General features: G+C 39.9%; 1 protein-coding gene across 4 annotated transcripts in view; it reads right to left on the bottom strand.

Moving 5' to 3' along the window:
- Positions 1-18,985, bottom strand: part of GTF2H2 (general transcription factor IIH subunit 2) — a 28,929-nt gene extending 9,944 nt beyond the window's left edge. Inside the window, exons 1-11 of one of the 4 annotated variants that reach the window (XM_072606297.1) lie at positions 18,869-18,985; positions 11,193-11,288; positions 10,885-10,962; positions 9,579-9,615; positions 9,278-9,364; positions 6,608-6,658; positions 6,145-6,199; positions 3,678-3,783; positions 2,142-2,232; positions 1,919-2,006; positions 1,471-1,578 (exon numbers count right to left, since the gene is read on the bottom strand). In XM_072606297.1, the coding sequence (XP_072462398.1) occupies positions 1,471-1,578; positions 1,919-2,006; positions 2,142-2,232; positions 3,678-3,783; positions 6,145-6,199; positions 6,608-6,658; positions 9,278-9,364; positions 9,579-9,615; positions 10,885-10,962; positions 11,193-11,248 (757 nt within the window). In that variant the 5' untranslated portion in view covers positions 11,249-11,288; positions 18,869-18,985. Of the gene's footprint in view, positions 1-1,470; positions 1,579-1,918; positions 2,007-2,141; positions 2,233-3,677; positions 3,784-6,144; positions 6,200-6,607; positions 6,659-9,277; positions 9,365-9,578; positions 9,616-10,884; positions 10,963-11,192; positions 11,289-18,215; positions 18,280-18,673; positions 18,740-18,868 lie in introns of those variants that run through there. The other 3 variants (XM_072606299.1, XM_072606298.1, XM_072606300.1) reach the window with 3 other exon arrangements.
- Positions 18,986-23,135: the final 4,150 nt, after the last annotated feature.

Raw genomic sequence — 23,135 nt, 5'->3', positions numbered from 1 at the left:
AAAGGAAACCAAAAAAACTAAAGCTCTTAATGAAATGTGTTAGCAAATGAGTCTGAAAAACAGGAAATTTGAATTTGCAAATTACTTGAGGGCTATAATATCACTTTATGCAAGTGAAAAACTAAATGGCTATTTTGGCCAGAAATACATTGGGAAAGGCATGTCACAACTGAATATTCTATAAAAGTGTTACCTTTACATTAGAAATCAATTTCATCAATGTGATATTATATTACTGTGCTGTCAGAATTAATAAAGATGAAGAATTCAGAAAAATAAGAACACATAACTCATACAGAGTGAAGTGACCAAAATCAAGAAAATATACACAACTATTTAAATGGAAAGAAAAAATACATGAAACTGAACATTATATTTATAATGACCAAACTTGGTCCTGGAAGAGCTGAAAATAGAACTTGCTTCCTTTCAATGCAATTATGAATGGGGCATACTGCAAATCCTGTCAAAGTTAGCTCTTTTCCTTAGCTCTGCTGAACTACTTTTTTATAATTCTTTTTAAATCTGTTACAAGGATGGCTTGCCGAGTAGGGGAGGACAGAGGAACAAATTTGAGGTGATGTAAAAATAAAATAAATCAATAGGAAAAAATTTTTTTTTAAGTTAAAACAATCTTTTGTTAAAACAAAAACTAAAACTGACATTTAAAAAATTGCTCATTTTGAAAAGTCAGTGTTAGATGGATTGTGGGACAGTAAGCACACTATTCCATTGTTGGTGGAGCTGGGAATCAGTATTAGCCTTCTGGAAAGTAATTCAGAATTATGCAAATAAAGTCAATAACACAGCTACACTTTGACCCGGAGATTGTACTGTAAGGACTGATCTATCAATCTCACTAACAGGGAAATATCCCACGGAAGCATAAAGTCCTCGTTACATCAAAATATTTATAGCAACACTTTTTGTAGAAGCAAAGAACTGGAAACAAAGCAGAATCCACTGACTGGGAAATGGCTAAACAAACTGGTGAATTAACATAATGGAATTTTTACTGTGCTATAAAAGATGGTAAGTATAATGAATACAGAGAAGCATGGAGAGGCATGAACTACGAGTGAGACAGGCAGTCAAGAAAACAATACGCACAATAATTATAACAATGTGAATGAAAAAAGTAACCATCATAAAACGATCTAAAATCAGTCTTGCAAAATTACAAAGAAAAAGCATGGCCTCAAAGGAGAGACGAGAAGACATCTCCACTCCACTCCTTTACAGAAGGGGAGGAGGTCTACTGGTTTGGAACACTGAATAGATTTTCAGAATTTTCTCAAGTGTTTATTGGGTTTGATTTTTTCCCTCTTTTTCCTCTTTTTTCCTTTAAAAAATATTTGTTTTATAGGATAGCTCTGTGAGAAAGGGTAGGGATACTGAGAAATTTTGGCAATGTAAAAAAAGATCAAAATTTATTTTTAAAAATAAAAATAAACTGAGAATAAAACTTACCCATACGAATAAGAGAGCATTCAGAACTTGAACTGGCAGGTGGAGGACTAACATGATGTGTCAGAAGTTCTTTATAATGACTTTCATCTAAAATAACATGGTATGTTCCTAAAAATTGGGAGAAAATATATCGCTACAATTATAATTTAGAAAGATGAAAGTTATAAAGAATCTTTTTCAATGACTTTACGTGGAAATTTTTCTTTTTATTTATGTATTTCAGCTTCTCTGAAAAATGCAAATTAATTATGAAAGTTTTTGCAAATGGATGATACATGATACCTCCACATATAAACCAACAATGGTAAAAATAAGATGGCTGCCAATATTTTCAGCTCAGTGCTATCTTAAACTGAATATCCATAAAGTATTGAATGACTTAAATAATGTAATTTAAGAAGTCATACATCTTAAATGGGAGGAGATGGTGAGTATTCTACATACTTACCACCAGTCTCACGGGCAAGTACAGTGCAAACCCGAACTTCTGCAGACAAGCCGATAACAGACACTCTAATTTTAGCTGCTTTTAAAGTCTTCATAAGAAACAAGAAAGAGGCAGTAGTAGAGACATTAGGTTATCACTTAACAAGTATATCAGATGTACAGAATACATCAATATGTCTTCAAAGCTGTAATTTTGTTCTACTTTTAAAGCAAATGAGAGTCACCTTGATTAGATCGTATATGTTAGATGGATCACAGGTGGTGAGACTGCTAAAGATGATCAGGACTTCTCTACTTGTGTGCCCTGGCATATGTCTAAAGATAAGACAAAATACACCATGATTAGAAACAGGAAATCACATTTCCATAACCTACAGCCAGCTAAAAGAGTATAGTTTAAAAATACAGCCACATTAAGGAATGAGGCATTCACTATGCGATGATGTCTCAGGGAGACACTGACATGGTTTCGGTTGTTCTGCTCCAGCACCAAATGGCTCCAAATTAATGTTTGTTTCTTAGGAGCTTTCTTTCTAATGCTTTGAATTCAGCTGTCATTTTATAGAGTCAATGGACCTACATATCTATTAGATTATTCAAATACACCATTTCTAATTTGCTGTACGCTGAGAAACCAAATAACCACACTTGTTAGAAAGGTTTGTAAAACAAGAAGATGTTTCAAGCAACATGTAATAACATTTATAAGGAATTCTGTTTCCAAAGTGATTTCCTCACAATAACCCACTGAAGTACTCCGGTGTTATTATTCTCATTGTACAGATGAGAAAAAGGAGGCTGGTGGTCACACGGCGAGTATATTAAGTGTCGAAGCAAGGTTAAATCCAGGTCTTTCTAACTCAATCCAGCATTCTATACGTTATACTGTAACGCCTATGGAATAAGGTCAGATGATTCCACAAGGAACTCCAACTCAATTAAGAGTAAACAATGATAATAATGATATTTCCAGAGCTCTTTAAGATTTAGAAAGCAATTTGCAGAAATTATTTGACAGTTAAAACAACCTGGCATAGTATGTTTTAGGTATTACCAGCCCTAATTTATGAAGGCGAAAACTCCGGCCCAGAGAACTCAAGTGAACTGACAGTGGCCACACAGCTGGCAGTGATGGCTAAATTCTGAATCCAGAATCTGTTCTTTCTGTTCTGTCACCAAAGCTTTAACAAACCTTCACTCGCCTGCTGCCTGCAGGGCACAATGCCCCAGGAATTAGCTTTAGGAGATGGCTTTTGTGAAGCCTATTTTGGTCATTCAGGGATATTTCTTACTGCCTGATAAATGGAAGACTGGACTGTTATGGACAGAGATGATGCCAGATAAGGCAAGTATATATGAGTTCTAGGCAAGGGCATTAGGGGAAAAGACCCATCCTATATTCAATGAAAGTGAAATCAAATCACCAATTCTTACACTGAATTTCTTACACCAATTGTTTTCAAGTAGTAATTACACTAAATGCAATTATTTTGAAATATAGTTAAAATAGTTAATAATTATCCACACATCTTTACAATGTGTCATTAATAAAGTGCTTGCCTCCTGAAACCTCAAGTGAAAGAAATAAAAATATTTTCTAATATCACCTCCAAATAGTACTACATAACACAAACACCCTTATGGTTCCCCTAGAAATTAACAATATTGTTACAACTATGATTTTACAGACCCAGTTTATCACTTTAACGTCTTTAATAATCTGCCCTGAAATTTAAATAATAAAACAGTAAAACACTGACTTTAATGTCTGCATGGCCAGGTTTAAGGAATTGTAGAGAGACGGTTCTCCATGGCAGGTCATATCTACTGCTTTCTTGAGAGAGGCTATATGCTTCCTTGGATTTCCTAAAATGTAAATGAAATTTTTTTATTTTGTACGCACACACACACGCCTGCCTATATACATCTACATACATATAGATGTGTGTATAGACACATATCTGTCTATATACATCTACATACATACATGTGTGTGTATACACATACACACACACATATTCATGTTTATTAGTTACACAATGAAATTCTAATAAGATTTCCCCCCCTAAATATCTATGTTGGTATATATGTTACTAATATGGCAAAGTCTTACAATTAACACTTTTCTCAGAAATGATCAACAAAATCCCATTTTTCTTTTACTCTGAAACTAGTTCAGGACTATTCTATTGGAAAAGCTGATCCCTTTGCCTGTCTATGCAAGGTCTTAACAAATATTCAACACTTGGATGCTGCTGAGCTGATGCCTAAACTGATGCTGAGGAGTTGTAATAAGTGGTTCTTTGAGCAGGTACTAAGGATGCTGAGGATGAAGGAAGTCTCGTTTGGCCAAGTTAGCCCAGTGTGTGGCACAGTTCCTTGGTATTCAAGTATTACAAAAAACAGCCCAGCTAACTTACTCATTAAGGATTTGTCTATCTCTCACAGCAGCTAGAATAGTGCTTTGTATTAAAGTCATCCAATAAATATTTTTGTATCTTCTGTCACTTTATCATTTCTAGCTTTTACAACACTTCACCTCTCAGAAAAATGTAAATGAATGGTGTTAACATAACAGAGTTCCTAGAATCATATCAGAAGAAAATTTAGAAATCATCCAGCCCAAGACTTCTTAACCTTTTCTATGTCATGCACCCTTTTTGGCATCCGGTGAAGCCTATGGATATCTTTTCGAAATGATTTTAAATGAATAAAACAGAATATATACAATTAGGAATGAAGTCACTTATACTGAAACATAGTTACTAAAATATTTTTTAAAAAATTAATGGGGACAGTAGGTGGTGCATTTGATAGAGCACAAGCCCTGGAGTGAGGAGGAACTTGAGTTCAAATCCAGCCTCAGATACTTGACACTTACCAGCTATGTGACCCTGGGCAAGTCACTTAAACCCCAAATGCCCCACAAAAAACAAACAAAAATTAATACATGCCAGATTAAGGATCTTTGATTCTACTCTTACGCACTTGTTTTATAGGTTAAAAAATGAAGACAGAAGAGTTAAGAGACCTGATATAGGTCTAGAGCTTAAGTCTCCTCAATCACAAACCAGTGTATACCACTAAAGTTACTATCCCAAACTGATCCTACAGAAGCTTTGTCAAGAAATATTCAAAAGTTATGTCAGAGAAACTTACTACTTAAGTGGATAGTGCATTTAATCCAAATAAAGTAGCTAATTACCAATAACTGCTGGTAAGTGCAATGAAAGGAGTCTGCATACAACACATAATTTCATCCACTCAAACATTCAAAGGTACCCAGGGTTCAACAGCGGGCAACCTGGTTTTACATAAACTGTGTACTGCATAAATATTCAATTCAGAGTCAATTCTATTATTCAGAAGTTCAGCTGCCAATCTTCTGAAGACATCACTGCTCTTTTTTCCTTTTTACCAAGGAAAGAGAAGAAATAATAGCATATTGGCCAATTTAAATGTAATTTAATGTAAAGAGATCTTTAAAAAATAACAACTAAATGTAATGCCTGTGATTTTTCCTGTGCTCTCTAACTCAAAAGGTAGATTATTTAACATTTAATTGATTTTTGAGCAGTTCTGCTGAATTTCTTTGCCTTTACTTAAAAAAAAAATTCTTTATTATACAGGAGATGATGTATACAAGGGGAAATGTAGGTAATCTAAAAACAAAACATGCTGATACAAAATCATAAAAAAAAACACAAAATTTCATCAATTTCAAGATAAGCAGTAACTCAAAAGTTCTTTCATATATACAAGGTTTCAGAGAACTTGAAAAAATGCATTAAAGTCACTATACGATCATAGTGACCAATGAGCACAATTCAGTCTAAGAGAGGCTCACTTAAGTATTTTGTCATAAAGTAGTTTCAGAGGGTACATTAAGGGCATGAACATAGCAAATGAGCAACGCCAAAGAGCAGGTAAATAAAGAAGCAAAGAACTTTAAGGTTGGAAGGAATCCTACAGTTCCCACAGTCTAATCTCTTCATTTTCCAGATGAGTACAGTGAAACCTAGGGAAACGGTGCTCTTGTCTCAGGTCATACAACCAGCACAAAAGCAGGGCTAGAGTTGGAATCCCAACCTCTTGCCTCTTAAACCAAGGGTCTTTCTACAGTATCATGCAAGAGAATGCTAGTTAATGAGTATGGTGCCTGACGTCTCCAAGCCCACGACCTAAACTAAACAGCAGTGACCAACACACGTGTAAAGCAGGACGTACCTGAGAGTTCTGTCAGCTTGTCAGCCCTCTTACTCTTAGTTACGATTATCCCAATCTCAAAAATAAATCAAAACCTTCTATTATTCTTACATATTAAAATTTTAGTAAGAACTCAAATAAAACAAGCAATTAATAACCAAGAGATCATGATTCATAGTGGGCATCTGCTTATAACACTTTAAAAAAATTTTCTGACATAATCAGTTATAAGACTCCACTCTATTTACTGTTTAGTTCCTAATATGCATTTTTTTCTTGTATTGCTCAGCTTAAGGCAAACACTTGGGATATTTACTAATCCAAGAAAACACAACTTAATTCATAATTGATTTTTTAATCCTATCAGAGTCTTTAAAAAAACACTAGAAACAACTGATAAACATGGAACTGATTTCATTTTGTCAAATACATTTGGCTACATTAATAGCAATCTAGTTTTACTTTCTATCACAGAGGTACATACCTGACTAATAGGATTCTGATCAAAATATTCCTCTACAAAGTATTCTAATAACTGTAAAAATAAAAAAATTTGCATATTAAGTAAAACAAATATTTCTCATCAAACGACCTTATACAGAACTTAATAAATGCTCACACTTTCTCGTCTAGTGTTCTGAATTACATATCACTACGTTCTTCAAATTTTTCAAATCGCAGTAATGTGATTTTTAATTCTAGTAGATTTGAAATACTGAAATATTCATAACTAATGTCAAAAAAATCATATTTACTAACTAGCTTTATTGTAAAGCCCTTAATTTTTTTGGCCCTTAATTTTTTAATCAAAACGAAATGCTACAAAAATATAATAAGGAAGCCTTGGCCCCAAGGAGACAAGAAAAACACTTCCCCAAGTTTCTCTGCAGTCGTTGGTGACCAAGAATATAGAAATTGAAGACAGACTCGCTTAATAAATTCAATTATTTTGTAGAACTTTTTCCCCCTTTCTTCTTTTAAAATTCTTTATTATATAGGATAGCTCTCTAGAAGGGGTGAGGAGAGCAATACATTAGGAAATGTTGGTGATACATAAACAAGAGATATCAATAAAACCTTATTAATGGGTCATTCCTTAAAGAGTTGCCCTCTGAAACAAAGAATAAGAGAGAGAAAAAAGGAAGAAAACGAGCGCACATATCAACTGAGTCTGACAACACATGTCATGTTCCCTACTTGGCAAGTACTACCAAGTACTTGCCACTACCCCCCTCCCTCCCCACGACTGCACAGAATTCTGTATAGGTTCTACATATACTTTCCTATTGAGTACATTTTCACTATAGTCATGCTATGTAGTCAAACTAAAATAAATGGAAGAAATCATATAACAAATCAAAACATGATACACAAAAACACTCACACACACAAACATGATTTGCTACAGTCTGCAAATGTGGAAGGCATTTTGCCTTAGAAAACCACCATTGGGATTTTTTTTTTAATAAGTTCTTGCGTTATTACGAAATACCAAGTCTACCAAAAAAAACTCTTGCACACTGCGGTCGTTGCTGTGCACAAAGTTCTCCTGGTTCTGCTCCTTTCACTCAGCATCAGATCATGTAAGTCCTTTCAGGCCTCCCTGAAGTCTTCTTGTTCATCATTTCTTATGGCACAATAGTACTCCATTACATTCATATACCATAACTTATTCAGCCATTCCCCAATTGATGGGCATCCCCTTGACTTCCAGTTCTTGGCCACCACAAAGAGTGCTACTATAAATATTTTTGTACATGTGGGACCCTTTCCCATTTTTATGATCTTTTGGGGATACAGTCCTAGTAGGGATATTGCTGGGTCAAAGGGTATGCACATTTTTGTAGCCCTTTGGGCATAGTTCCAAACTGCTCTCCAGAATGGTTGGATGAGTTCACAGGAGCTGATTTTATTAGAGGAACAAAACCCAACTACTCAAAACATAAAACTAGCTAAAGGGAAAGAAATTTGCAAGCACAACATTCCTTAATTACTGGGAGTATTTGACTCATTTGTCCTTGGCTTTCAGAAAGTAATTTATCATTTCTCCTCACAAAAATGAAAGGCTCTCCATTCCATGATTCTGTGTGGTCTACTGCGAACTGCTAAAGACTAAATTATATGGATCCTAACTTTCAAAGAAAATCAGATTGTGTACTTAACGGCAAAGTTTGACGCAAGACATGTTTCTGTTTGATTATATGAATCAGAAATGCATTATACTTTATTCATGAGCTTTTTAAATACTAGGATATATAATAGTATTATTTGCTGGGAGGCAGTGTGGTAATGAAAAGAACACTAGATATACTTATGTATGTGACCATAAGCAAGTCACTTCACCTCTTCAGGCCTCAGTTTCCTCATCTGTAAAATGGTAGTGATGACTGTTTACACTGTTTCACTCCCTGGATTATTCTGAGGAAAGCATTTTGTAAACTTGATAAAACAATACATGTGTTTTATCATTATTAGAACCCACGAAGCAACTCAGGGTTTGCGCTGTCAGGCTACCACACCAAGACATTCAATAAAATACTTCACGTTAGAGTTAGCAGCATCAACTCTTCCTGAATTATGAGTTTAAATCAAAATTGTGAATCCAAAAGTTGGTAAGCTTCCTTTGATTTCTCTCTTAGCACACAATATAGCCCTCCAGTATTTTAATTTCTTGAAAGGTTATTTCCTCAGATGAATAAAGTCTTATTAATTGAGGCTCTACTAATTTGGAATTCTGGATAAATTACATAAGGGTCTTACCTAACTTTACCTTTGGACTACCAAATACTTACTATTTGTTACCAAATATTACATTTAGCAAATATTACTGTGTTACCAAACCATTACATTACAATATTTACTAACCAAACAATTAAACAGTAATGCAACGGAAAAGTTTAGCCTCCTTCAGATAATAAACTACTTTCAATCAGGTTAAGAACACATATTTCTATACTAATATTGAAAGTTCTAATTAAAGGTAACTTTATCTTTTGATTAAAATAGGGTGACCTTCACTTAACAACAATGCTAACCATAAATTCAGTTGCCATATATACATAAAACAATAAAATTATATTTATTAAAAATAGTGAGCAATTAAAACTGTGTCTAAACTCTATCTTTTAATCAGTTTAAATTAGAGATGTTCTACCTTTAAAGTACATGTCAGTCTATTAGGCTTCAAGTCTTGGTCCTCCATAGTTCTTGAACCGTCTACAACTACATAAAGGTGTCTCATCTGCAAAAATAAATGGAAAATTTTTAAGGATAAATTCTTAGCTTCAAGAAAGTTGGTATTTGATACTCACACTAATCCCATAGAGCATATGAGAATTGTACTTTTAAAAAAACATAACTTAAAAAGTTTGTGGCCATGTTGCTAATTCTACAGGACCATCTGTATATTATAGACAAAATACCTACAACAGTATGAAAAACAAATAAAAACATACCATTCCAAGTCGAACTTGTCCATGGTGTTCAAATACTCTGTTAAAATAGGTATTTCAGTAGAATACAATGCATTACCGTAACATTAATACTGTAATTCTATGAAATCACAAAGAAATATGCCATATTTTAAAAATCAAATAATGTATAGTTAACACTTTTATGACCTCTCATGCTAAAGGAAGACAGAATATCATAACAGGAAGAAATACTGTATTTGGTATCAGAAGAAAAGCTATGTGATCTTAGGCAAGATGCTGAGGTACACACTCTTTGAGCTTTATTTCACTTATCTGTGAAATAGGGATAATATTGTACAACAAACCTACCTATCTACTACTATACTAAAGTTCTTATGAGAATTAAAAGAAATAATGTACATAAAGTTATTTTATGACTAAAAAGTACTATTTCAATGAGAGCTATTACTCCTATTATGTCCTCATGTTAGGATCCCCATTCTAGCTTTGAGGGTTCACTGGGTCTTCCCCCTTGCTCAGTAGGCCCTGCAGTGGCTTCTTTGAAACATAACAGAGGTTAAAAACAAAAGATAGAGGAAAGAAGAGGACCTTACTTTAGCATATTCCCTTGAACTCAAAAGAATAAAGAGGAAGTAAATTAGAGTTAAATGAATTTTAATCTCTAGATGGTCTAATTTCCATGCTTTAAAGTTAACAAACCAGAATAGTTCAGTTCTGGCTTTAAAAGAATTGAAAAAAAAAGGAAAACATTAAGAGCAATTTGCTAATATCTTCTGAAAAAAATCTGCCAAATGGAGTATGATGCAAAGGCAAATGCCTATTTTGTAACCTTACGTTTATTTTAGCACCACATTTAATAGCCGAAGGGTCAACTTCAGTAAAACACAGGAGCAAACGAGTCTTAGCTCATCTAGGGAGCTCTTTGCAGACTGTTTCTCTAGATGCTAAGAGTCAAAGCAAAAGGCTGAAAATAATGGAAAAGAGTTACAAGAGGAAAGAAAAACACAAACACAGGGACAAAGATTTTATGAAGAAAATCTTAGAGCCCAGAGAAAAGCCTTCTGTAGTACTGAACATCCCTTTATCTCCTCCCAGAAAGAGATCTCAAAATTCACACACTGTCTCCAAAAATAAATCTAGGTCAGTAGCAAACTGCATTACAGATACATCATGCAGTTCGATTTTACACAAGGTCATTTTTAAAGAGAAAACACTGACTCCAGTGTCTTGTAAGGGACAGTAACACTTGCTTTCTTAGCTATCAATAAAAGGATGATCTAGTAACTAGACTCTAAGCTGAAAACTTTTAAGTCAACTCTTGGCTTACCTTTTTCTCTTGGCCTTGAAGAGAATGTCTTCGATGGTAGCTTTAAGTGATCCAGACTCATCTTCTTTAAGAATTTCCCTAAAAGCAATAATTAATTGGATTATTTGGGGGGAGAAAAGGAAGAAGGAAGGAAAAAAAGAAAGGAAAAAGTTGAAAGGAATAATGATGCTTTCACCAAAAACAGATTAAGATTGCTTGCCGTCTTGGGGAAGGAGAAAAAATTTGAACTCAAAATCTTATAAAAAATGAACGTTATTTATTTTTTTCAAAAAAAAAAAAAAAGCAAAACTAAATGATATTGTATTTACCATGTTCTCTCATAACCCCCTTCCCAGCGTTTTGTTTTTTCAGGTTCTTCATCCATTTTTCCTTTTGTGAGTTTCAATTATCAAAAAGCAAATATCCTATAAGACAAAAACATTTAATTTTTATTAGTACATTTTGGATGTCCCAACACTATTTGCTATTAAATACATCCAAATGGAAAAAAGATATTCACAAAGAGAAAAAACCTAGTAAGTCATATTTAACTGAGAAAATTGAGGCCATCTGAAATAAGGTCAGCTTCCTTCCTTTACAACCCAAAAGCTCTTTTATTTTCATTTCCTCCTCTTTTTGTCTGCTTTCTGAAGTTCTCTTGCGCACCTGATCCCATCTCAACTGAGACACTAATTTGTCAATCATCAACTTTTTCTCAAGCACATTAAATTTCCTTCTCTCTCTAGGCTTCTTCCCTTCCAGCCACAAATCTGCTCAGGTTTCCTCCTGGAAACAACAGAAACCTGCCCTTCGCTCCTCCACCTCCTCATGCTGTTAGTCTCTTCCTCAAACTAAACCTTTGATCACAGATTCGAGGCCATCTGGACGAAGGGTTCTTAACCTGGGATTCCATGGAGAGATTTCAAGGAAACAGATTCAGGGACAATGTGGAATGGGGGAAAAATGACATCTTTATTTCAATATAACTGGTTTCCTATATAATCCTATGGACTTTATTTTAGGCATTTAGAAATATTATTTTGAGAAATCCATGACACAAAAAAGGATAAAACTTCTCTAGGGCCAATTTCATGTGGCACACAAGAAAAATGTGGTCCTAAGAGTTTAAAGGCTTGCCCAAGTTCACGCAAATTGTAAATTACAGACCTGTGAATGGAACACGGGCCTTCGGACTCCAAATGCCAAGTTCTTTCCAAATGATACTAATAAATAGAATATATACACAATGCTTTTTTTAGTGCCTTTTGTCACTATTTTCCACTCACTTGACAAGTGGCTTTTGTTCTATCATTAGGAAAATTATCTTCTTTGCACCTTTTTTTTAGGCTACTTTCCTTCTTGATGTTTCTGTGTTATTTGATATTGTGGCCACAAAATACTTCTCAATCTCTTCCTCTTAAATCTCTGATCATTCTCCTCCCTGACCTGGAAACACACAGGCACGCTCCGAAGCTTTGTCCTTAACCTCTCCACAACCAACCTCTTTCTTTAGGTGATCTAATCTACAACTCCCAGATTTCTATCTTCAGACCCCTGTGTTAACTCAGCATTTCCAAATGCCATTAAGCATCTTCTTCAACTCAACCAGTTTAACCATGAAGCTCGGTATGGTCAAAACAGAATTTAATCTTTGCTTCACATCTGCCCTCTTTAGAGAGAAAGGGAGAAAGAGACAGAGAGAGAGAAATGGAGATGAGAAGGCCACAAAGAACCACAAGCAAGGTAATTTTGAAAATTACATGTTGAATTTATTATACACTTAAAAAAGGAAAGAAAACTTTATATAGTAGAGATTCTAAGTTTCATATTCAATCCTTTCCTTCTGTTCTATTATATATATGGAACTGATCATTTTTATCTGGCATTTAAGTTCAGAATTTTTAAAAGCTTAAGAAAAAAAGTTTAAAAAAACCCCAAAACTTTGACCCTCTCCTACTTGCCTGACTCCAAACCTAGGAATGATCTTTGCTCTTCTCTCTCCTCCCATCCCTATCAGTTCTGCTAATTTTGTCTCTTCAGTTTCTCTTTAATAATTAAAATTCTCTTCCTGGCTACTGTTTCCTCCTCTTCTAATACATCCTACATTTATACATACATACACATATATGCAATACACACATATATGTGTACACATGTGTTTACACACATGGGATTATATATCGATATATAATATACATATCTATATCTATATATATATCCTATACCTACTGTCAGAGCAGTCTTCCTGACTAATGTATATATGTCTGCTCTAAAACCTTTAATGACTCCCCACATGGCTACCACGGGCTGCACTGGTTTGCAATATAAACCTCATTATACACCATAAAAGATGCAAGATGATTATAAGCAGTACAACCTTTGAAAATAGCTGAACACTGAAGGAGAAAACAAATCTGCAGGAAGCTTGGTTTGAAATCCAAATAAGGTTATCTCAAAACTGTTTACACATCAAATAGGAAGGTTAACAGATGGAAAATATGTAACATACTTGCCAGTATTCTTGCACAAAATTATTTTCATTACTGACAAAAGAACCATAATATTTAGAATAAATCACAAAATAAGGAAGTGCAAATAGCTCTTAATAAAATTAAAGCTGGATTACTCAATACGTCTATGTCACAGAGGAAACCTGTGGCGGAGGAGATACAATTTTAAAAGCACTGAGCAATCAATATATGCGAATAGATTTTTTTTTTAAAGGGCAATATTATCACAGAAAGATAATCTAGAGAACATCAATCACTGCTCTTTCTTCTCCACAGGATTTCAGGAAAATCATTTAAATATAAACATCGGAGTATCCTTGATAGAAATAGGAGAAAAAGCGTGACAGGCATTTGCAACGACTTTCTTGACCTCCGCTATTACAGAAACTGACTGAAGAGTGTAAGGGACGCAAGTTCTCACTTTATTATTACAAGAACTCCCCCACAACAGACTCAACAAAGATAATACAGCCTTAGAGGCTGTCAGCCATAAAAGCAATGATGAGTAATGACGAGTTAAAGGATCAAGCACAAAGCATGCACTGGTACTACACTGAGATCCCCACAAGTCACTTGCAAATGTGAATTCACGTAAGAAACCTAAACCCGGATATTTTATTTAGTTCCAATAATATATGCAGGGAAAAAATAGGTGAAAGCTGGTTTTCTACATTTGCTGTATTAAAATCAAAATGAAAAATACTGAAACAAGCTGAATGTGGGACCACAGCCAAGGCTGAAATTTTCGTTCCTTCAATCAGACTGTAAATACCAGAAAACTGAGAAACACGACCATCTTATCCCATGGGGATGGGTAGAGGAAGGGAGACTGACAGACTATTCCTGGCCCACAGTTTGGGAACTGCTGATGTAGAATGCTGCCTCCAGGAAATTAGGTAGATCCTCTATGTAGGGAGAAAGGATGGACAGTCACACAGACTGAGAAGGAATGTGGATGGACAGGTTGTAATCCACACCACAGAAGCTTTGTAATGAGAATGGAAGCAGCGAGGTGGCACACGGGATGGAGTACCAAGGTCTGGAGTCACGAGGACCCATCTTCCTGAGTCAGAAACTTACTCAGATCCAGGTACCCCGGGCACCTTGATTTGGTCATCTGTGAAATGAGCTAGAGAAAGAAAGGGCAAGCCACTCCAGTGCCTTTGCCAACGGGTCCAAAGAATCAGAAATGGCTGAACTAGAACAGGTTGACCCTCCTAAGTGTATGTTAAGAAGTTCTTTCAGGAGGACGCTACCCACAGTAACAGCCACACGAGGCAAAGACTAACTTTCACAGACTGATCTCTTCTCAGCAACCACAAGCACCTGCAAGGACTCCAAAAGACTCATGAGGCAATGCTGTCCGCATCCAGAGAGAGAAGTAGGGAGTGTGAATGCCCATAGGAGCAGGTTATTCATGGTCTCCTTTTTGTTTCTTCTTTCTCCTGATTTATTCCATTGGTTTTGATTCTTCTTTACACCAGGACTAACAAGAAAACAGGTTTGATATGAATGTGTACTTGAAGTCTATACCAAATTATTGATAAGCTATTTTGGGGAGGGAGGAAGGGAAAGAAGGGAAGAAGATCTAGACTCCAAATCTTATGGAAGTCAATGTTGAAAAGTAAAAATAAATAAATTTATTTTAAAAATTTTATGTAAAAGCAACACTTCATATAAAATAGGAATATTTTAGCAATATCCATAATTTTCCAATTCTCCAGGCAGCTGCTAATATCAAATCAATGCCTAGGTTAGTTTTCCTTTAACAAACAAACTATGGTGGGGCGGAGCCAAGATGGCGGAGTAGATAGACACACATACGCTAGCTCCGAACCCAGCGCCCATAAAATATCTGTAAAAAAGAACTTCCAACAAATTCTGGAGCAGCAGAAGCCACAGAACAACGGAGTGGACAAGATTTCTGTTCCAGAGAGCCTGAAAACCTCTCAGAAAAGGTCCTCGCGCTGCGGACCTGGAGCCCAGCCCTGCCTTGGCCATGCGGTGCCAAGAGGAGCAGATCCAAGCAGGCTTCAGGGACGGGATCTCCAGCAGCCGTGCGGGTCCCTCCACCCACAAGTGACAAGGGTCGGTGAGAGACTCTCTTTGGGCGGGTCGAGAGGGGAGTGGGGTGTCCCCATGGCTCGGGCCCCCTCGGGAGGCAACAGCTGAGGCGGGAGCAGACCAGGGCTCCCCAAGCAGGCAGGAGCCCTGATCCATTGTTGAAGGTCTCTGCATAAACCCCCTGAGGGAACTGAGCCCGTGAGGCGGCCCTGCCCCCCACCTGAGCACCTGAACTTAATCTCACACTGAATAGCAGCCCTGCCCCCGCCAAAAGCCCTGAGGCTGGGAAGCAGCATTTGAATCTCAGACTCCAAGCACTGGCTGGGCAGATCTGGATGCATGGTGGGTGTGGAAAGAAAACTCAGAAGTCAAGTCACTGGCTGGGAAAATGCCCAGAAAAGGGAAAAAGAATAAGACTATAGAAGGCTACTTTCTTGATGAACAGGTATTTCCTCCCTTCCTTTCTGATGAGGAAGAAAAATGCTTACCATCAGGGAAAGACACAGAAGTCAAGGCTTCTGTATCCCAGCCCACCCAATGGGCTCAGGCCCATTGGAAGAGCTCAAAAAGGATTTTGAAAATCAAGTTAGAGAGGTGGAGGAAAAACTGGGAAGAGAAATGAGAGACATGCAAGCAAAGAAGAAAAACAATTAAACACCCTGCTAAAGGAGACCCAAAAAAATGCTGAAGAAAATAACACCTTGAAAAATAGGCTAACTCAACTGGCAAAAGAGGTTCAAAAAGCCAATGAGGAGAAGAATGCTTTCAAAAGCAGAATTAGCCAAATGGAAAAGGAGATTCAAAAGCTCACTGAAGAAAATAGTTCTTTCAAAATTAGAATGGAACAGATGGAGGCTAATGACTTTGTGAGAAACCAAGAAATCACAAAACAAAACCAAAAGATGAAAAAATGGAAGATAATGTGAAATATCTCATTGGAAAAACAACTGACCTGGAAAATAGATCCAGGAGAGACAATTTAAAAATTATGGGACTACCTGAAAGCCATGATCAAAAAAAGAGCCTAGACATCATCTTTCATGAAATTATCAAGGAAAACTGCCCTGAGATTCTAGAACCAGAGGGCAAAATAAGTATTCAAGGAATCCACCGATCACCACCTGAAAGAGATCCAAAAAGAGAAACTCCTAGGAACATCGTGGCCAAATTCCAGAGTTCCCAGGTCAAGGAGAAAATATTGCAAGCAGCTAGAAAGAAACAATTCAAGTATTGTGGAAATACAATCAGGATAACACAAGATCTAGCAGCTTCTACATTAAGGGATTGAAGGGCTTGGAATATGATATTTCAGAAGTCAAAGGAACTAGGACTAAAACTAATAATCACCTACCCAGCAAAACTGAATATAATACTTCAGAGGAAAAAATGGTCTTTCAATGAAATTGAGGACTTTCAAGCATTCTTGATGAAAAGACCAGAGCTGAAAAGAAAATTTGACTTTCAAACACAAGAATGAAGAGAAGCATGAAAAGGTGAACAGCAAAGACAAGTCATAAGGGACTTACTAAAGTTGAACTGTTTACATTCCTACATGGAAAGACAGTATTTGTAACTCTTGAAACTATTCAGTATCTGGGTACTGGGTTGGATTACACACGCACACGCACGCGCACACACACAGAGCACAGAATGAATTGAAGAGAATGGGATCATATCTTAAAAAATGAAATCAAGCAGTGAGAGAGAAATATATTGGGAGGAGAAAGGGAGAAATGGAATGGGGCAAATTATCTCTCATAAAAGAGGCAAGCAAAAGACTCTTTAGTGGAGGGATAAAGAGGGGAGGTGAGAGAAAAACATGAAGCCTACTCTCATCACATTCCACTAAAGGAAGGAATAAAATGCACACTCATTTTGGTATGAAAACCTATCTTACAATACAGGAAAGTGGGGGATAAGGGGATAAGCAGGGTGGGGGGGGATGATGGAAGGGAGGGCAGTGGGAGGAGGGAGCAATTTGAAGTCAACACTCTTGGGGAGGAACAGGATCAAAAGAGAGAACAGAAGTAATGGGGGACAGGACAGGATGGAGGGAAATATAGTTAGTCTTACACAACATGACTATTATGGAAGTCATTTGCAAAACTACACAGATATGGCCTATACTGAATTGCTTGCCTTCCCAAAGAGAAGGGGAGGGGAGGGAGGGAGGAAAAGAAGTTGGAACTCAAAGTTTTAGGAACAACTGTCGAGTAATGTTCTTGCCACTAGGAAATAAGAAATACAGGTAAAGGGGTATAGAAAGTTATCTGGCCCTACAGGACAAAAGAGAAGATGGGGACAAGGGAAGGGAGGGATGTTAGAAGAGAGGGCAGATTGGTCATAGGGGCAATCAGAATGCTCGGTGTTTTGGGGTGGGGGAGGGGACAAACGAGGAGAAAATCTGGAACCCAAAGTTTTGTGAAAATGAATGTTAAAAGTTAAATAAATAAATAATTTTTTAAAAAAAGAATGCAAAAAAAAATTCTTAAAAAAACAAACAACAAAAAACAAAACAAACAATGTGGGACTTTTCAAGAATCATGAGGTTTAGGGTGAGGACAGATCATAGTTCATAGTTTTAAAAGAAGAAGGGACCTGAGCTGGAATTAATTCCCTTATTAAATTAATTAATGATTAAGTATGAAATTCAAGTCCCTTATTTTAGGGATTAGGAAACTCTGGCTAAGAAAGGCGAAGGGACCTGCTCCCAAATCTGAGGGACCATCGTCCAAAACGGTAAACTGAGGCCCAGGGAGGGTAGACACGTCTTCTTACTCGAGGTCGTGGCCCTTCCGGACAGAATGTGCAGCGAAGGTTTACCAGCGGGGGATCCCGGCCCCCTGGGGACACCCCGACCCCCTGGGGACACCCCGCCCAGGGGGCTTCGGCCACAGATGGATGACCCGAAAGAAAAGGAAAGCCTGGGTCAGTCTACAACAACGACGCTAATTAGGCCCGCGCGAGTTCCCCGGATCCTCACGACCCCCCCCCCCCCCCCCGTGTTTACAGAGCGCAAAACCGAGGCTCGGGCTAAGCGCCGTGCCCAGGGTCCCAGTGCCAGGGCCTCAGTGCCAGGCGCCGGGCTGGGCACCGGCCTCCGACGGGCCTCACCGCCCTTACTTGGGGATTCTACCCCAACCCAGTCCTCCCCTGTCCGGTAAGACCCCCCCGTCCACATTTAAATGACCCCGGTTCCCACCCTCTTCCCCCCCCCCCCACTCCTTCAGGCATACCTTTTCCGGTTCCGGGGGCAACGCCCCCTCCCCTCCCCGCCCCGCCCCCGCCCGCCCCCAGGCTTCGCAGTCCTCCGCAGCCCCCTCAGGCCAGGCCCCTCCCCGGGCTCCGGCCCGCCCCCCTCCTCCTCCCCCTCCTCGTGCTCCCGCTCCCCTCCTCCCACGAGCGCCCCAGGCCCCGGCCGGAATACTGACCGCGGCGCCCGGGAAGGTGGCGGGCCCCAGAGCGGCACGGACGGCTCCGGCCGCCGGGTCCGATCGGAGCGCGCCGAGTGCGCATGGCGCAGGGCGCTCGGCCCAAAGCCTTCCCCGCCACGCCGGCTCGGCGCTCCGGCGAACAAACGTTCCGGCGGCGCAGAGAGGGCCCACAACGCCAGGGGGCGCTGCGGCTGAGCGCGGCTGCGCGCGTTGGGGGAGGGGGAACCGGGAGAGCTCGCTCCTTGGCGCCCCCCAGGGGCGGCGGCCTGCCGGTGCAGTGCAAAGCGTTCCGGAGCCGTCACGGCGCCTTCTGCGTCGTTCCTCCTCGGGTCCCACCGCTCGTCGCCTCTCGCCGGGTTTTCTTGGCGAAGATGCTGGAGTCGTCTTCTCCGGCTCAGTTTACAGATGAGGAAACTGAGGCAGACAGGGCTAGCACGTGCCCAGACCGCAAGGCGTCCCCACTTTACTGGTAAGGAAACGGAGGTGGCTGCTGAGCGTCTGCGGCTGGATTAGAACTCCAGACCAAGCCCACGTGCCGTCTGCCCAGACCCAGAAAGCCTGGGCTCCTCCGCCGCCGGGGTGATGGTCGTTTAAGCCGCCGGCTGCGGCCCCCGCCCCTAGTCCTGGGGTGGGGCCAGCGCTTGGTCCAGACGCTGCGCCAGGCCCAGGGAGAAGGAGCGGGGCTGGGAGCGCGCGGACAGACGTTACGTCATACCTATGATGTGTAATATACAAGAGCCTGATACCTGCAGGCTGGAGCCCCCCTGGGGAGAGTGGGGCAGAGTGGAGACCCGGCTCCGCCGCGGGGGATTGCGGACGAGTCACCCACGTTCTGATCCAGGATTTATGTCCAAAAAGGGGGTCATCAACCTCCCAAGCGGCTCAGGAGCAACCGCTTATCCTGTGCGTCCCTTGGCAAGTCACACGGCTTCCGGCTGCCTCAGTTTCCCCAACTGTAAAATGGGAATCATTACAACGTTTCCTTCTAGGGTGGTTGTGTGGATCAAAGGCTTGGCACAGTGCCCGGTAGTGCCAGGAGCTGCACAAATGCTTATCCTCTTCTCCCACCTCTCTCCCAGGATGGTGGTGAGGTACCACATTTGTAAACGTTAAAGAAGCTGATCCAAAGGAGTTTCCAGTCTTTCTCCGCCACCCCACCACCCCAAGGTAGCCATAAATGTTGCAGAGGAGGGTTGGGACCTGCATGGGTGCTACTGGAGATAAAGACAGAAATAAGAATACTAGACCAGCCTAAGGCATGCCCAGACTTGGGGTAGGTTTGGGGAGAGTGTGTGTGTTCCTCCCTCCTTGCCAAAGAAGACCATGCCATCAGAGAAATGAGGACATGACTTGCACCTGACTTTGTTTTGAGTGAGGGAGGGCTGTGCAGGTCACCAGCCTCACTTCTCCTCCAGAGCCATCTGAATCCAGTGACCAGATATTCTTCAGATGACTAGAGATGACCCAGGATGAGGCAGTTGGGGTTAAGTGACTTGCCCAAGGTCACCCAGCTAGTGAGTGTCAAGTGTCTGAGGTGAGATTTGAAGTCAGGTCCTCCTGACTCCTGCACTGGTGCTCTATCCACTGCATCACCTAACTGCCCCTTTGGGGAGAGGAAGAGTAGGGAGGAGGGGAAGACAGAGCAGAAAAGGAGATAGATACCTGAAGGCACTGGGACTTGAGGATCTTGGGCATCTTTGCAAGAGCACTGCTTTGTCCACCTCATCTCTTTTCATCTGTCCTCCCTCTCATGTGTTCTCTTCTTGCTTTTCCATATCCTTTCCTTCCAGAGCCTGGATCGGTTCCATGGATGTAGCCTTAAATGTGTCAATTCTGTCTCATATAAATTGCTATTTTTTACATAACATGACCTTGTACATTTATGGTTCCTTCATTTATGAACACTCAGTTCCCCATAACCTCTTTCTATTGAAGTCTTTTACCGGCATGGATGTCGCTGAAGGAATGCACCTCTGGTTCCTGCTGCCATATTTAGGATAAATGTGTTCTTGAGATCTTTTCCCACAAAAGCAGTATTATAAATAGAGTATCTAGCCAGTATCTTGGATACTAGTGAATCAAGAAGCATCAGGAATCAGGAAATGTCTTCTGTTGGGTCAGGCAGCCTGCTTCGTGATGGGGAATCAAATACAAACTTGAGGTAATCAGTGCTCAAGAAGTTTCATATGATACTAGAGAGCTAGATGGTACAACTGATAGATTGCCAGGCCTGGAGTCAGGAAGAGTTTAAATCCAGTTTCAGACAATATGTGTGATCCTGGGCAAGTCACTTAACCCTGTTTGCCTCAGTTTCTTCATCTGTAAAATGAGCTGGAGAAGGAAATGGCCAACCACTCCAGACCCCAAATGGGGTCACGAAAAGTGAACAGGGAATTACATGCTCAGTTAAGTAAATGTAAGATACTATATTTAAGTAAACATAAGAGACTGTATAAAATACATATGTGTAAACTAAACATGAAGTGATGGGAGTTAGGGTGGGGCACAACTGACAGAATGTGGAAATGCCTCTGAAAGAAATGTAGCTTTAGCTGAATCTTGAAGAGAGCAAATAGGGTATTTTGTTTTGGTTTTGAGGCAATCAGGGTGAAGTGACTTGCCCAAGGTCACCCAGCTAATAAGTGTCTCAGGTCAAATTTGAACGCAGATCCTCCAGATTCCAGGACTACTGCTTTATCCACCGAACCACCTAGCTGCCCACAAAGCTAGCAGTTTTAAGAGACCAAAGTGAGAAGGGAGAACTTTCTGGATGCGCACAACCTGTGCAAAGGAGCAGTAGCTAAATATTTATTACGGAGTCAGCAGATTTTTGTGAGCTCATGTGGGAACCTCATCACTATGGACAACCTTCTTTCAACAGGAAGAATCATTTTCAAAGCCCAGCGATGCCTTCTCCGGTCTTCCGTGATCTTGGGGCCTTCCTTCTGAGATTCTCTCCAGTTTATCTTGTATCTGATTTTACCTGGTTGTTTCCATGTGTTTCCCCATCAGACTGAGCTCCTTGAAGGCTGTGACTGGCTTTGGTTTGGTTGGTTTTGCCTTTTGTTCTATGCCTGACACATTTTATTGTTGTCGACTCATTTCTGCACTTGTCCCATTCTCTGTGATGTCACTTGGGGTTTTCTTGGCTTGGCACGCAGTAGGCACTCAATAAATGCTTGTTGACTGACTATCCAAACAAACCAATTTATAAATAAACTTGCTAAGTTAGAGACTAGCTATATGCCAAAGTTCAGCTCCCTTGGAATGCCAGATGCTTCCCCCCGACCCCTTCCCTCTTGGTCATCAGCACCAGATGCATTGCAAGTCTCACCTAGGAAGAAGTCCTTCCTGACCAGCAGTGTCTCACACCTGTCACTCCTCAGTAATTGTGCTTAAAATGGGCAGGACTGAGTAATGAAAAATATGATTCAGTCGAAAGGACTTTCAGCTTGTGAAATGATTCAGACAAAGTTTGGAAAAAAAAATGTGAGTACTTTGTCCAAGAGACCCAGCCCATGAAGTTGAGAAACTTGAGGGACCAGCGTTACAGAGCCACCACCCAAGTACAGTCCTTCTTGACAACTAGCCCCCTCCTCTATGGTGGCTCTGCCTCAATCCTCTCCCAACTCCAGTCTATCATACACAGCCACCAAAGCACTTTTCCTAAAATGCAAATCTGACCATGATTGCCCTATTCAAGAAATTCCTGGGATTCCCTGTTTTCTCTGGGAACAAATATAAAGCATGTATTTGGCTTTTAAAGTCCTTTATGACCTTGTCCCTTGTGTTGTTTTTCAGCCATTTCAGTTGTATCCAATCCTTTGTGACTCCACTGGCAGTTTTCTTGGCAGAGATGCTGGAGTGTTTTGCTGTCTCCTACTCTAGTTTATTTTACAGATGAGGAAACTGAAGCAAACAGGGTGAAGTGACTTGCCCAGGATCACACTGCTACCAAGTATCTGAGGTCACATTTGAACTCAGGTCTTCTTGACTCCAGGTCCTGCACTCTCTCCACTATGCTACCTTGCCCCTTCCTACTTTTTTCTTGTTAGATATTACTGCCTTCCATCAACCTGCCCTCTGCTCTATCTTCCTGCCATATTGGCATACTTGCTGATTCTCCCAAATGTCATCATCTCTCCCTTCTCTGCCCTTTCACTGGTTATCCCCCTTCCTTAGAATCCCTGCTCCCCCCAACTGTTAGTGTCTTCCTATCCAAGGTTACCACATGTTCCCTTTGTACATATTACATGTTACATAG

This window comes from Notamacropus eugenii, chromosome 4, assembly GCF_028372415.1.
Source record: "Notamacropus eugenii isolate mMacEug1 chromosome 4, mMacEug1.pri_v2, whole genome shotgun sequence".
In the NCBI taxonomy this organism is placed as follows: domain Eukaryota; kingdom Metazoa; phylum Chordata; class Mammalia; order Diprotodontia; family Macropodidae; genus Notamacropus; species Notamacropus eugenii.
This window is presented reverse-complemented; position numbering and strand designations above follow the sequence as displayed.